The 15,792-nt window shown below is 44.4% G+C and overlaps 1 protein-coding gene across 1 annotated transcript; it reads left to right on the top strand.

The window, feature by feature from the left end:
• The first annotated feature begins 2,196 nt into the window (after positions 1 to 2,196).
• GGCT (gamma-glutamylcyclotransferase) lies at positions 2,197 to 11,049 on the top strand. The gene is made up of 4 exons (XM_083188627.1): positions 2,197 to 2,456; positions 5,840 to 5,985; positions 7,284 to 7,416; positions 10,775 to 11,049. The coding sequence occupies exons 1-4, from the start codon at positions 2,280 to 2,282 to the stop codon at positions 10,919 to 10,921; spliced, it is 603 nt and encodes a 200-aa protein (XP_083044753.1). The 5' UTR covers positions 2,197 to 2,279; the 3' UTR covers positions 10,922 to 11,049.
• The last annotated feature ends 4,743 nt before the right edge of the window (positions 11,050 to 15,792 follow it).

The following is a 15,792-nucleotide window of genomic DNA, read 5'->3' as shown; positions in this document are numbered from 1 at the left end:
GGAAAGAGGAGCGCAACGTGCGCAACGTGCTCCGGTGTACAGCAGGAGCTGGGAGCCGGCTTCCCCTGGCAATACAGGTCAGGGAACAAGCCGCGGCCGCCCTCTAATAATGGCACTGTAGATAGGACATGACTAGAGCAGAAATAGAGATTTTGCAAAGCTGATGAAGGAGCAGTACACAGCGATCCACGCGCACCACTTCAGCCGCACATACTGAATATTATACCCAAAAGGTTCATGTAATCCGGGGTTGGGTCATCCAGCGTCGGGGAGCTCTCAGAGGTGGGAGGTTTGTACCTCTGTCTGCACCTTCCCCGGCCTCTTCGGGTCACTCCCGCTGTTCCCAGTCATGTCTCCCAGCGCCAGCTCTTCGGTCTAATAACGGCACTGTGCTGTAGTTACACGGCGGGCACCCCACCTATAGCACTGCCACGGTGACGGTCAGGGACGTGCTTTCTGCCTATATGAAAGCACACCCTTGTCCCTGTGCCCAATCACTTCTGCCTCAGTGACAGGGGTGTGCTTTCATATAGGCAGAATGCACGTCCCTGTCACCGAGGCACTGCTATAGGTGCCGCCTATATGAGTTTTCTAAATGAGCATTTAGAGCCCCGGAGCTCAGCCCTGCCCACTGCCCGCCCCTGTGTCTACTGCTTTAATATAGACAGCGGGAGGCATCGCTCTTGATGCCTCCTTAGCTAATAAAAAAAAAAAAAAAAAGTAAAAATGATTATAATAATACAAAGCATATACTTATGATACATAATATGTGTCATAAGTATTTTCTTTGAATTGTATTATTATATTAATCATTAATGACAGGGGAGGCTCTACCCTGACTGCACGTCCCTGGAGGCATCTATTTCTCAAACTAGAGACTCTAATGTACTTGCATTCTTGCTCAGTTGTGCACCGTGGCCTCCCACTTCCATTTTTACTCTGGTAAGAGCCTGTTTGTGCTGTCCAGTTTCTTGGCAATTTCTCTCATGGAAATCCTTCATATTGAAGAACAAGAATAGACTGTCGAGGGTTTTCAAGGGTTTTCTAATCATCCATTAACGCGATTAGAAAACACAATTTACCATTAGAACACTGGAGTGATGGTTAATGGAAAGGGGCCTCTATACACCTATGTAGGTATTCCTAAATACACCAACATTTGCATCTAGTATAGCTATTTACCACATTAACAATGTTTAGAGTATCTCCATCACATCCCTGCACCGCGCGGCTGTCCCCGGTGCCTCCTTTTCCCCCCTGCAGGAAGGACATCCGGTGGTGACATATGCTAGGGGTAGGAGGAGTTTCACAGAGGACAGGGAGGGGGGTAGGTAGGAGTCGGACGGCAGGCAGCAGGCGGCAGGTGGCGATAGAAGCCCATAGGCTTCTATAGGATATCGCCACCCAAAGGTGGTGATACCCTGCCCTGCCATGACGCAGCGGTCAGGTATTAGTACATTTGAAAATGCAGTAAAACGGAGCTTAGGACGGCAAATAAAATGGCTTTCATTCCATAGTAACAAGCCATCACTTCTCATCATGTGACATGTTTATTAGAGATAGGGTATAAGGGGGCCCATATGGAAAGGGATGAGTGTGTGCTCTTAAGGCATGGGTCTTCAACATGTGGCCCTCCAGATGTTGTGGAACTACATGTCCCAGCATGCCCTGACAGTTTTGGCATGCTCTTATTGGAAAAAATGTGGCAATGCATGTTGGAACATGTAGTTTCACAACATCTGGAGGGCCACAGGTTGAAGGCCCATGGCTTAAGGGATCATAGTAAAATATGGTTCTTAATGTGGCACAAAACAGCTGTTTTAGTGCTATTATTACTGCCAAAGAAATTACTGCCTTGACCCAGGCATCAGAATCAGAAATCCTAGTTTCGGCCCTCAACACTTTATGAAATATACATAAAAAATAAATCTGCTTCCATTATGGCAATTGGTATTCCATTTATGCAGCCCAGGGTGTCCTTCCTTGTATTATCTCTATTATTAGTATTATTCCCTTGATTTAGAAGTTTTGAAAGCACTTGTCAATTCATCAATGGGCAGGAACGACCTGTATCACATTTTGCTTCGCTTCAACATCATGCTGTGTTATCGTTCTGTACTAGACTCTTCCCTGTATTTGTATTACAGAGGCGATAGAAGTCACCTGAGCAGCAGGAGGTGTGTGCAGTTCTAGCACTGTTCCACTAGGTGGCAACCCCACAGACCCTGGAACAAGTTCAGTTTAAATGAAGCTGCAATGAATGACAAGCAGCTCGCTGGATGTCGTCAACCTCTCCTAATACACGCGCACAGCAGACGATGGAAGGAAAGAGCTCAGCTGGACTCCAGCCCGGAGGCGACCACTTCTATTACTTTGCTTATGGGAGTAACCTGCTAAAAGAGCGGATCCTACTCGACAACCCGTCTGCTGTATTCCACTCCATAGCCATGCTCAAGGTGCCATGATAATACTGTATATACTGTACACGTCTTCTCCATGTAGAACATGCGCTGTACGTAATACGTATAATGCAATATAGAGCCCTGTGTAGCCCTGTTCAGGGTTAGTCAGCAGTGCACTGTGCAACTGTGCACGGGCTGCCATCTGCTGCATCTCTCTCTCTCTCTCTCTCTCTCTCTCTCGCTGTGTGACTGTGACTTCACAATGAGTCAGCATTTGCTTTTTATTTATTTATTTATTTATTTTGCTTTTAAATACAGCAGCATCATTTGCATATGTTACTATAATTTATATAATATTTTCGGTTTTCCCTATTAAATGTAACGTTTACTTTGTGGTTTGTGTTCTGGGGTTATAAATAGTAGTTGCCACTTGGAAGCAGAATTGCACGTGTCAGTAAAGCAGTGGTTATCTGCAGTGTCGGACTGGGGCATTAAGGGCCCACCAGGGAAATGTAGCTGCAGGGGCCCACTGAAGGGGTGTGGTCATCAATGTGAGCAGTGGTGTCACTAGGGTTGGAATTCATGGTGTCACCCCCCCAAACTCTGTGGAATATGGAATGCTTGTGCGCTGGAGGGTAATTGCACATATGCCCCACAGTGCCAAATATGCCCCACAGTGCCAGAGACACATATGCCCCCACAGTGCCAGAGACATATATGCCCCCACAGTGCCAGATTATACCCACACAGTGCCAGATACACATATGCCCCCACAGTGCCAGATGTTCCCCCACAGTGCCAAATACACATATGCCCCCACAGTGCCAGAAACACATATGCCACACAGTGCCAGAATTTCCCACCAGCAACTCACCATTGTTGCTGTCTCCATCTGCTGCTGCTGGTGGGGGAGCCCAGTACATGCCCCTCCTGCCCACACCCCAGTCCGGTGTCCCCCTGGCCTGCTGTCCTGTGTCTCCTGCCGCCAGTGCCACCACGCCGCTTCAGAGGGGAGGGGAACGCTCAGCGCAGGGCGCATATCTCCTTCTCCCTCACTGTTTCTATGAGTCTTTCCCTGTTAGCCAATCAAATCTCGCGGGCTGGCTCTTGATTGGCTGCCGGCCCGTGATCTCTGATTGGCTCACGGTCCCGCAGGAAATCAGGAGCCGGCCGGCAAGCTCCGATTGGCTGACGGCACGGACAGGGACAAAATCATAGACAGACAGAGTGAAGGGGTAGGACTAGGAGAGTTATGCGCCCTGTGCTGAGCGCTCGCCTCCCCTCTGAAGCGGCGGCGGATAGTGAGGGTAGCCACACACGCATGCATGCAAAAGAGGGCATGGCTATGAATCGGTAGGGCCCACCAGGGATTTCCCCGGCTCCTTGCCGGGCCAGTCCGACCCTGGTTATCTGCACTTCATCAGTAACGTCTGTGGGACCTGCTCCTTGCTGGCACACCTTCTGACTAGTAACCAGCAGTCATCATCAATGCCGAATTCCACAAGCTCATAAAAAAAAAATTTCATTCCCCTTGAAATTAAAATGTATTTTTTATACCCATTGTGTGGTATGTAGTCATTGTGTCGACAGTGACATGAGAATGCTGACACAAGTAACCCGACTCATTTGCTAATTAAAGCATTTTAACCGCAAAGGAAGAAGATGTAAACATACCACTTCATATGGGAGGAGGGGCACGCTCCATGTGTGTCCAGAAATAGGGTGTGATCTCGCTGCAGACCAGGGTGGCCACATTGTTATCACACGGAGGAAGGGGTGGTGCCCAATGCTCCCAAGCTGCTGGACTGCCCCTGATTTCCCTGATGCTGTTTAGAAAGGTGTAGATTAATGGATTGACAATGTAATGGTGGACACCATGTTGTCAGCAGGTGAAAATGGTTAACATAACAATGGTCGACAGACTTTTTGTGGGCCAAATCTTGTTTATTTTGTGTTCTGTGACCACCATCCGTACAAGGGAACACATACGGATCATGGGCAGAGGGGATTCTGTTGTTTAGAAGACAGAGGCAGGGGATAAAATGATGCGATTGTGGACATTTTAGCTCCGCCCCCTCATCTGAGACAGGGTAGTGTCTAGATCCCATGCAGTTTTGGTAATTTTCCCATCATGCCCTGGGTCCACGTATACCTGGAGGGGGAATATAAATCTGTGGCGAGCGAAGCGAGCCACCGTGCCCGAAGCGTGCGAGCGTAGCGAGCCACCGTGCCCGAAGCGTGCGAGCGTAGCGAGCCACCGTGCCCGAAGCGTGCGAGCGTAGCGAGCCCGCGAGGGTACAATGGTGCAAAAATAAAACAAAATAACCGACACCTACATGAATTACACATAAATTAAAAAACGTTGTGAGGGCATCTAACAACTTCCGCCCTCACTGAACGTCACATCCTGTAACCTATACTGCATGGGAACTAGTCTCTACCCTGAGACAGGCAGATTGCTGCATTTAAATGCAGAGGTCAGGGGGAAGACGCCGCAATGGGGTGTGGGGGGCCGGGAGAAGGACCCGATTTTCAGGATCCTCCCGGCCATTCCAGGAGGGTAGGCAACCCTGACTTATTGGCTCTCTAATCACTGTTGATGTAACAACCTTAACCACTGGTAAGTATAGTTACCCTTTTCCTGCCCACCCCCCAACCCTATATACACACGCCTCTAGATTGTTATTACAACTCCCTACTGTGGACACCTTTGTCCAGGCACAATGTTATTGTCCTGTCAGTGATTAGGTAATAAGGTTATTTCTGTACTTTGGTGTCCTGAAGGGTGTAACAAATACACATACCAAATGACAAAACTCAGTGGACGTGTGCACTAAATAGGAGACTAGAGTCTCTGATCAGGAAAATGGTAGTATATGCTAATTATACTGGTTAAATTCTGTATGGTTGTTTAGGCTGAATCCCCATAATTAAAATGATAAAGTAATATAAAATAATGGGGATAGTAACATATACCAATAATAACACAATTGTTTATGTGTGCAGATATTTAATGTTCTTCTTTTCGGATAGTGAAATGTTGAAAAAATGTGAAAAACCCCAAAAACGCCAGTGGGCGTCTCAGTGCAATGCAAACCCAAAGTCTGTGACATTTCCATATTTTGCACAGCCTCTGTCTACGGAGTTGCAGTGGCAAATGCACCCACCTCTGAACCAGGCCCTTACTTTTAATTAAAAGCATGGTAATTTACAGTGGGAACACTGTATGCCAAAGATCAAAACATTTTCCATGAATTTATTTAATTAGTAGAACTCAGTGCAAATACACAACTCTTTTCTTTTTCGTAATATAAAAGAACAGAGACTAATCTTTGAGCTTTGGAACTATGTCTGCTGAATGGATTGCAAGCTGCTGTTGTCCATTCAGGTGTATTTAATGGACTCAAAATTTAGCATATGGTATTTCTTTATTTCAGGACTTCAAGCTTGCATTTGGCACCCACAATGGTAACTTGAACTCTCGATGGTATGGAGGAGCAGCTACCGTCATTGAGAGTAAGGGAGATGAAGTCTGGGGAGTTGTGTGGAAAATGGACATTTCCAGCCTGGATTCTTTAGACATGTAAGAGACTCCCTTTATTTCAAAGTTACTTACAGTAACTGTCTTAAATTGCTACATATAATAGTTGTTCACCTTTTAGTGCTCTACTGAGCTATAATAAAGGATTTGTACCTAGAATCTCCAGTAATTTATCTGGGGTCGAGCTTTTAGCCATGCGGCTCCGACTCTATGGAACTCACTTTTCCGCACAGTTTGAGAGGCCCCCACTCTAGAATCCTTCAAAAACAGACTCAAGACTTTCCTGTTTACTCAAGCATTTCCTTAATTCCCCCAAGTATTGTTTCTGAAAAGCTTTTCGGTACTTGTGTAGTTTCACGGCGCCCGATATATCGGATGCGATATCGGCTGATATATACATGCGATCTGAAGCGATTTTTGACCTGTTCATAACCCCACTATCCACTACACATGGAGTTGATTTTATATAGTGTGGCGAGCACAGTAATCCGCGTCCCCTCACGGGGCTCCCCACGATTCGGGCTCGGTGGCTCGCTGTGCTCGGCTTACTATATAAAATCAACTCCATGCGTAGTGGATAGTGGGGTTATGAACAGGTCAAAAATCGCTTTGGATCTCATCGATATATCGGCTGATATCGCATCCGATATATCGTGCGCCTTGAAACTACACAAGTACCAGCTTTTCTGTACTTCAATGTTCCTGTACTGTATTACTTAATTATTTCATTCTATCTGTTAAGCTCCTTGAGTCCTACTGGAGAAAGAGTTCTATATAAATGAAATTATTATTAATTACAAGGAATCCCAATATTATCCTATGGCTGTGTACACACGGGGGCGATTTTGTGTAATATCGCGGGCAATATGAGAGACCATATTGCCTGCGATGGGAGTGTGCACCGGCGACATATATCACTGGGTGCGCGCTCCCGTTTTCTCCCCCGTAGTAATCACTGGTCGCAGGAACATGCTCCTGCGACCAGCTGATTTCCACTGCCGGGCTCCCCCGGCAGTTTCTTTTTCATCAGCGACCATCTCTGGTCGCTGATGCAAACGGGACACTGAGCAATATATCGTGTATGGGATTAAGATCTACAATTAATCTTTGCATAAATATGTTGTTGCTTTAATCATATTGGGACAAATGTAACAGGGTCCGAGTATGCTAGAGGTGCGGGGTACTGGATGATCTTGGGTAATTTATTAAATTGGCAATTATTTACAAGGCAAAACCAGGTTGACTGGCATCCTGCACCTTCAGCATACTGGGACCCTATTACATTTCTCCCATTGCCTCTATTAAACATACATTACTATTCTTATTTCAATACATTCTAGCCAGGAGGGTGTTGGCGGTGGCGTTTATAAACCGATAGAGATCAGCGTTGAGACATTGGAAGGAGATATTGTCTGCCGGTGTTATCAGATGAATAAATATGTTTATGGACTGACATCTCCTCAGTATAAGCAGGTAATCACTATATTAAATTCTAATAACACAGGGGCAGATTTATTAAGCCAGGTAAAGTGAAAAAGTGGATGGTAGTAATGCAGTAGCCAACTATCCTAACTCATTTTTCAAACTCAGCCTAGATTGGCTGGTGCATTTTCACCTTCCACTCAGGGCCGGTGCAAGGCTTCTCAGCACCCTAGGCAAAACTTCCCCCTAGGGAAGGTGGCCAAGTCCCCTGCTTCTCCTGGAGGTCCTCTGCACCCACAACAGAGTACAACGAGAAGGGGCAGCAATGTAGGAAGTATGACTCAAGGGAAAGTATAGAGGTGAGATCTTAGACATTCCACAGCCGCCGCCTGCATTAAATACTACAAGGATCCTCATAGACATCCTTGATTTTTTGATTTGCAGACTTGGTGGCGCCCCCCAGATCCCGGCGCCCTAGGCAGATGCCTAAAGCTGCCTAGTGGTAGAGCCGGCCCTGCTTCCACTTTATCATTTAATATATCCATCGGCATTCCAGTAAGTTTGTTATGGTACTTCGGTTCTGAGAAGTTTCAATTCTATCTAGGATTTTCCACTTCTCATTGATTATTTTTTGAGGAATTAATTTCTAATGATTACATTTTTTTATGTACTATTTGACATTAGGCTCTCACGAGCAGGGCCCTATCTCCTTGTGTGATTTTCTTAGTCTATATATCTCTGCCATTCAACAAAAATGTCCCTTAACACAACTCTTTTTCCTTACCATGCACTTGTCCTAAATTGTCTTGTACTTTAATTCATACATTTTTTGCTAATTTATGTGTTAGGTGCTGCGGAACCCTTGTGGCGCCATATAAATGATAATAATAATTAGTGTATTGTAACTGTAACTTAATTGTGTTTTTCTCTGGCTATATGTCTCTATTGCGCTCTACCCATCTTTGTCAACTGTCCAATCTCTCCATCATTCTGTAATACTTATTGTAACATACATACTGCAGTGTCTGGAATCTGCTTCAGCTGGTCACATGACCCATCCTTGTAGAATATGTGGTGGGACAGAATTGGGAGGCAGATGTTCTGTATTAAGCCTGATGAAGTGATAAAGTGTCTGTTTCTTTATCATTGGCCAATCAGATTCTAACTGTCAAGTTACAGGCTGGGTTTGAAAAATATTATGATAATAGATGTTAAACTGTATGGTATATTATCTAACAATGTGGCTACTTTTACCAAACACAATGTACATTTTATGGCCTAGAGACACCTAATGCTTGCTGATCCACTCCAGGGGTGGGTAGTTATGGTATATCCCGCCACACATCGCAATCATACTAATCGCATATGTACTAAAATATGCGATTAGTATTGCGATAAGAGCTGCCCTTTGTGAAATAGCAGGAGGGGGTGAGCGGGTCTCAGCAGCTCTCCCCCTTCCTGCTGTGCCCAGCATCCTCCTGCTCAGATGGCTGCTGGGGCTGCCGGGCTCTGCCTACTCCTCCCTGCACCCCGAAGAGGTACAGGAAGGTGGAGGTCACCGGTCCGGGCACACAACAGGAGGATGCCCAGACAGAGGTGGGGGGGGGGGGGGTTGGTGACATGGTTATTGTGCGAGTGCTGGCTATTGTGCACTATGAATACATGTGCGCTGGCATGAGTGTGGTGGACATCCTGTTCTCATCGGCCATTTTGTTTTAATGGAGAACATTAGGATACCCAAGTGGAGTTTTTTTTAGGCTACAGGAAGGATTTTTGGCGCAGGTATTACAGATTGAAAAGTCAGTTGCAATCATTATAAATGGCTTCAATTATGAAGGAAAGGAATGTGAACTCAGGAGAAGTCACAGCAGCAGCATTCAGTTCTTTGGGGATTATTCTAGTTGACTCACTCGGATGCAAATTCGCACCCTTGTGAGTCCATTAGAATCTGCCCTGCAAATGGTAAGCTGCTGCCCCCCATTCGCACGCCATGCACGGTCGCACGGCCTTCGAATGGATGTTTTACATAAGCATCCAAAGCGACCATCGAAAGTTGTGGTGCGTGCACGAATCTATAAAGTGACTCTCAGGTCACTTATATATGTGTGCACATTTTGGAGGAACTGGTCGGGCAGCTGACATCTGGTGATGTCAGCTGCCCCCCACGTCAACCGGCGATTTCCATGGGAATGCCCGTGAAACACTGGGTGTTCCTATGGGCGAGTATCCGGGGGATTGCATGCACCTGGCGCATGCACATTTACAAAACATCCAGCTCGCATGCGAGTAAGTGAACAGACCTGAATAAGGTACTTTGTGTGTTTCAAAAGCAGTTAAAGTATGGCATGCTGCCAATGTGACAGTGTTTTCATTGCATTAAGAAAACACTAGCGAAAAAACAAGCCCTGGGAAATGGGCAGCGTACCCGTGAAACCCGTAACTGGTTTATGGAAGTCTTTTTCCTATGTCTCATGCAAGACAATGCTTTCCCTTTCACTTTAGTAATATTTGAACCTATTGTGGATCATTAGATCACCTTGAAAAAGGTTGACAGTCGAAATGTTGACATGGGGTTAGGTTGACATAAGCATTAGGTCGACATGGGCAATGTCGACACAGGGGTTTTCGGGGTTTTTTTTGCTCGAATGTTGACACAGTCGGCATAGACACAGAAAAAAGTGCATCGCGTCCCTCTCGCATGGCTTGCTTCGTTCACCATGCTTCAGGCTTGGTTCCTCGCTTTGCTTGGCACACTAATTATAATCGCCTCCACGCCCTAGTGGATGGTAGGGCATGAAATACCGACTGTCGGCACATGTTGGCTGCAAAAAACGTGAAAAACCATAAGTTGACTTTTTGACTGTCAACCTTGCCAATGTCGACCTAATGCTTGTGTCAACCTTTTTGACCCTCTCGACTTAGCCCCATGTCGACCTTGTTGCATGTCAGCCTTTTGACTGTCAACCTTCTTGCTGCCTATCAAGTGACCATTTCCCTGTGACAAAGTTTAAATAAAGTTGAGTCACTAGTACCTTCAGTCAGAGGAATTCCCTCCTTCAGGATGCTGATGCCTTTATACTGACTTCCAGCATCCCCACTGCCAGTCAGCCATACGTATTCCCAGTGACCGGGTGCGGATCCTTTTTTTTTTCTTCATTATTTTAGGTTAAAACCAAATTCCTAATTATAAAGCATACACATAAATAATTATTGATCGCTCATTTCTATTGCAGAAAAGCACTAATGTACTTATTCATTGACAGTTCATTAAATACTAGATTATTTGTCTTTTGTTTGCAAATTGATGTTATTTATCTTTGTCTTTCTAATTGCTAACTCGCTGTTCTTCACTAATAGACATGTTTTTGTATAGTTGGGCACGGCTAAGTTGCCTTTTTTCTATCCACAGGTCATGTGCACGGGAGCAAAGCAAAACAAGTTACCTCTTCAGTACCAGAAGATGTTAGGGGACCTGGAGACCAATAACTACTCAGGCCCAATTCCAATCATGAACAGATTAAAAGATGCTATACAAAAAGTACAAGATGACGGATAAGTTGCAGTTTCTGTGATGTTTCATCTCAGGGTAGTTTTACAGTTTTAACATATGTATTTATACCAGCATCTTTTATTTTATTTTGGGAAAGCGTAAAACCTAAAATAAAGATAAGGTTTGTATTTCAATATCTTATGTGTTTCTCATTAAATATTGCCAGAATAATTTCTTATTTTTTTTATTAGGGCACTTAAAGGACCAATCTTAATGCAATTAACATTTGTTGTAAAACATTTAATACTTCATCTATAAAATGAAAAGTAAAATAAACTCAGCATCTGCCTAGTTCAGTGGTTCTCAAGAGACTGATTGATTGTAATGGGTAGATGCATTTGCAGGCTTTTTGCTTTTGTTCATTTTGGGAGCTTATGCACTACTCCCTTTATATAGACAGCTGCAGTGTCTAACCTTGTAGACCACAGATTAGGTGCCAGTTCTAACAAACCATTTTATATAGAGTACATATATATATATATATATATATATATATATATATATATATATATATATATATATATATATATATATATATATATATAGTAACATTCCAGCACATTGCCCTGTGCTCATACTGCTATTATACAGGTACTGAGCCTAGCCAGTAGTTCCCAAACTTTTTTAACTTACGGCACCCTACAATATTAGAGTTTTCCTTTGCAGCACTCCTAGGCCAAAAGTTTACTATTGACATAATTTAGAAAGTAAATATTATTTCAAGTAACTTGTGTTTATATTTCATTATTAGGTTTATTTATGGGGTGATGAACAATATAGTCCACATATTTTATGTTGGCCGTCACTAGCACTGGTTTTGCCTGTTACATTGACCATAAATAATTTATATTGGTCCTGGACCACCAATCCAAATGTTCCAAGGCACCCAAGGGTGCCATGTCACGGCACACAGTTTGGGAACCACCAGCCTAAACCATGCATTGTGTTAATAAAAGGATAATAAGAAAATGTGTTGGTTTTTTTTTGTGGCGAAAACTTTACGCATTGTGTAAGAAACTGGTTTTTGAAAATAGTACTGTTCCTGGAATCGTTATGATTTTTCGAAGGTGAAGAAGCTGGCGGTAGATATTATGTTGTCGGCATACTGAACGCTGGCAATGCTGACAGGGGCTTGGAAGGTAAGTCGTCCCTCCCCACCTTACTCCCTAACTCTCCTGCAGCCTAACCCTAACCTGCTCACTATGGGCTAGATTCTCTAAGATTCAAAAGTGATAAAATGGAGAGTGATAAACAGCCAGCCAATCAGATCCTACCTGCCATGTCACAGACTGTGTTTGAAAAATGTCAGGCAGGAGCTGATTGGCTGGCTGTTTATCACTCTCAATTTTATCACTTTTGAAGCTTAGAGAATCTGGCCCTAAGTGCCTAAACCTAACTTAAAGACATACTGTAGGAGCAGATGTGAACTCAGTTATGTTGGAAAATATTGGTTGTGTTTGGTCTGCTCTTGTTCTGGAGCTGAGTGCATGTTACTATAAGTTATCCAGACTCCTGTACAAACCAGCAACATCTACACTCTAGCACCAAGGATAGGGAAGGTGAAAGTGTGCATATATTTGCTGCTTTCTTACACTGAAAAGAAGCATAGAAAAACAGTGTTAGAAAGCAGCATATATTTGCTGCTTTCTAAAACTCATCAGTTTCTAAAATACTGGATGTTTATTTTAAGAGATAATAAAATGCACTGTAACATTTGGCAGTATTCAGTGAGAAAAATTCTCTGTGCATGGCGAGAGATTTTTTATCTCGCCATGCACTCGCCCTGTTCCGGAGGGCTCGCTGCCACTCCTGCTCCCACTATTCAATGTGGTTAAGACTCGCCGCCACTCGCGGCGAGTCTTAACCCCTGCAGCGGACGAGCGTCCGTGGCAGGGAGCTGGCAGGGAGCCGGGGGACGGTGGCAGCCAGGGAGATTAAAGTCTCCCTGGCTGCCCCAGAACATATGTGGAGGGGAGGAGGGCTCCCCGGGACCCAGGCAGCACAAGCTGCCCCCCCCCCTATAGCCAGCGGGGGACCCAGTATTTACTGCACCCGATCGTGCATATGTAATGATCGGGTGCAGTGAATATAGGAATATCTAATGAGCTGGCTGCTCTGTGTAAAAAAAAAAAAAAATATATATATATTTTTTTAAATTAAATATATATTCATGTGCTATAAGCACATGAATAAAAATGGTACTTATGTAATATCTGGGCTCCCGTTTTTCTTATGAGACCGCATCCCCTTGCGGGGCTCGCTGCGCTCGCCACGCTTCGGGCACGGTGGCTCGCTGTGCTCGCCACACTATATAAAATCAACTCCATGCGTAATTGGATAGTAGGGGTATGAAAAAATGGGGTGCATTTAACATGGTAACCCAGATAATACATAAGTACCATAAAAATAACAAGCCACTTCACAGAAAAAAAATCCTGATTTTTTTACACCAAAATTAAAAAAAAAAACTTTTAGTTTAAAAGTTCACATTCCAGTTCTCCATGAAAAGATGGAGAATTGCTACACGGAGAGACACGGCGAAAATCACTTAAAAAGACGGTGAAAATATCACATTGAATAGGGTGGTTCACTTTTGGAGAGCAAAATGCTCCTTCCAACGTGAAAATAGCACAAACTCGCCATAAAACACGGCTAATTTTTCTCATTGAATACTGCCCAATGACTTGTACAATAAACATATAACAAATCGTGTATAGCATAATTGGTTAATGGGATAGAAGTATGAATTTCTTGCAGAATCACTAAATTGTGTTTAACCCATGCGTGGAGTTATATACATTTAGAAACTGGCTGTACAAAAATAACATTTCATATTTAAGCATGAGCTGCTAGATAACGTTTGAAGATGATGTTTTCATTGGCTGTACATATTAACATAATTAACTGACAACACACTTTGTGTTGCTTCTCTGCCTACACATCATTGTGCTGGGTTCAGTATGTTTTACAGATGGTTATTATACCGACACCCATTGATCAACAGTCAATATACCGACATTCATTATGCAGACGTGTTCAATTGACCAACAGTCAAAATACAGACGTTTAGCATGTCGACGTGTTTCTGTGGGTTTTTTGGTGTTCTCAATGTAGGTTGACTTGAACACCATCTAAGTGATGGGTGTTCCCCCTCTAGGTCCACTTGGATAATAAAGTTCTATTAGTTTTGGGATTAAAATTGCATGAAAATGCACGTTGACATGTTAAATGTCGGTATTTTGACTGTGGATCAATGGATGTCGGTATAACGACAGTCAGTAAACTGTCCATCTGACTGCTACCCATTGTGTCAGCTCTGTGCCTACTGGAGATCCCAAGCAGAGAGTTCTATGACATCTATGGGGAAGATATACTAAGATTTGGACAGTGATAATGTTGAGAGGAAGAAGCTACCAGTCAATCAACTTCTAACTGCCGAGTTATAAGCTGTATTTAAAAGAAAGTGATAGCTCACAGCCAATCAGCTCCCAAGTGTCATTTTTCAAACCCAGTCTGTAACATGACAGGAACTAAACAAGAACACTAAAGAGTAAACATCATGGCCATCTGTGAATATAGAAAGAACTATTTTGGGCAACATTGCACAGGATCTAGAGAAGGTTCAGTTATACCTCTTTCACACCAACCTAAATTCCCAGGTTGGGTCCAGGAACAACCCGCGACTAGCGCTGGTGTGAAGGGTTCCAGGGACAAATTTCTGGTTAAATATGCCAGAACTTCAACCCTGCTTGGTATCAGGGATGCTCCCGGGCCCTTCCCGGACTACTGGCTGGTGTGAAAGGTGCAGGGACATTTCCCTCCTTCCCTCGTTGCCTCTGCTAATGCTGATTTGCTAGCAGGGCAAATTCCTGTTGTGGTGGACACTCAAAGACATGCTCAGAGGCAGCATACATCATGCAGGGAGATGTTCTGTGGCACCACAGACCCCAGAAGAGCGTTTTAACCCCTGAAAGTCTGCAATGTGTGCAATTTCTTGGACAAATGAGGAGGTGAGGGAGCTTTTAAGCATTAGAGGGGAAGAGGAGATCCGGGGCCAGATTACAGGCACTGTCATGGATGCCCAGATATACCACAATATTGTGAAGATCATCGTGGGGCTTCGTCCGCAGCCTGCAGCAAGTGGTGAATAAGCTCAAGGGGCTGAAAAAACAGTTAAACCACATACATGACAACAATTGGAACAAGAGTGGAACTGCAAGGCGCGACTGTAACTTCTATGAGCTGTGCACAGCATTTTTTGGCAACACTGCGCTGAGTGACCCCATCAGCCTGTCATCCTCCAGCTCTGCCACTCTCTCACCTGTGGCTGAAAGTCAGTCCATGGACAGTACCCAATGTGGCCCAACATCTCCAATACTATTCTATCAGCTCAGATTTGGACTCATCCGCCAACCCTGTTGATGACAGCATACCCGGCACCAGTGCAGATGCTGTGACTGTCCAGGAGAGGGATGTGCCCACAACACCCCAGGCGACACCCACGGCTACAACACAGGCAGATCCCCGTGTGATGCGCACCAATGTTCAGTATTTATCCTTGCTTCCCATAATTAAGGTCCAACGCACTGGCATACCAATACACAGTAATGCTGCACTATACGCCACCATAACCAGCCGCCGTACAATTTGGTGTAGGTGGGAGGAGGCCACAAACACATACGATCACAACACTGCTTTTTCTTATGCCCTTTTCTTCTTCTTTTACTGCCCTTGCAGTATATACAGTTCTTCAGTGGAAGTGCAGTACGAAAGTAGAGTTTGCAGCATGGGAAATGACACGGGTGCTCTGTGAAGAACTGTGATATAGACAACAAACTTGCAGCGACAGGTGGATGCCCATCAACTCCGTTTCATAG

This window comes from Crinia signifera, chromosome 5 (genome assembly GCF_055691185.1).
Source record: "Crinia signifera chromosome 5, ASM5569118v1, whole genome shotgun sequence".
In the NCBI taxonomy this organism is placed as follows: Eukaryota; Metazoa; Chordata; class Amphibia; order Anura; family Myobatrachidae; genus Crinia; species Crinia signifera.
Note: the sequence above shows the minus strand (reverse complement) of the source record. Positions and strands in the feature narration are given on the sequence as shown.

Excerpts from the sequence above, each read along its gene's own strand:
- GGCT (XM_083188627.1), top strand. The coding sequence starts at position 2,280 with ATGTCGTCAACCTCTCCTAATACACGCGCACAGCAGACGATGGAAGGA. Across the intron at positions 2,457-5,839 it reads ACTCCATAGCCATGCTCAAG|GACTTCAAGCTTGCATTTGG; the intron begins GTGCCATGATAA and ends TCTTTATTTCAG. Across the intron at positions 5,986-7,283 it reads AGCCTGGATTCTTTAGACAT|CCAGGAGGGTGTTGGCGGTG; the intron begins GTAAGAGACTCC and ends AATACATTCTAG.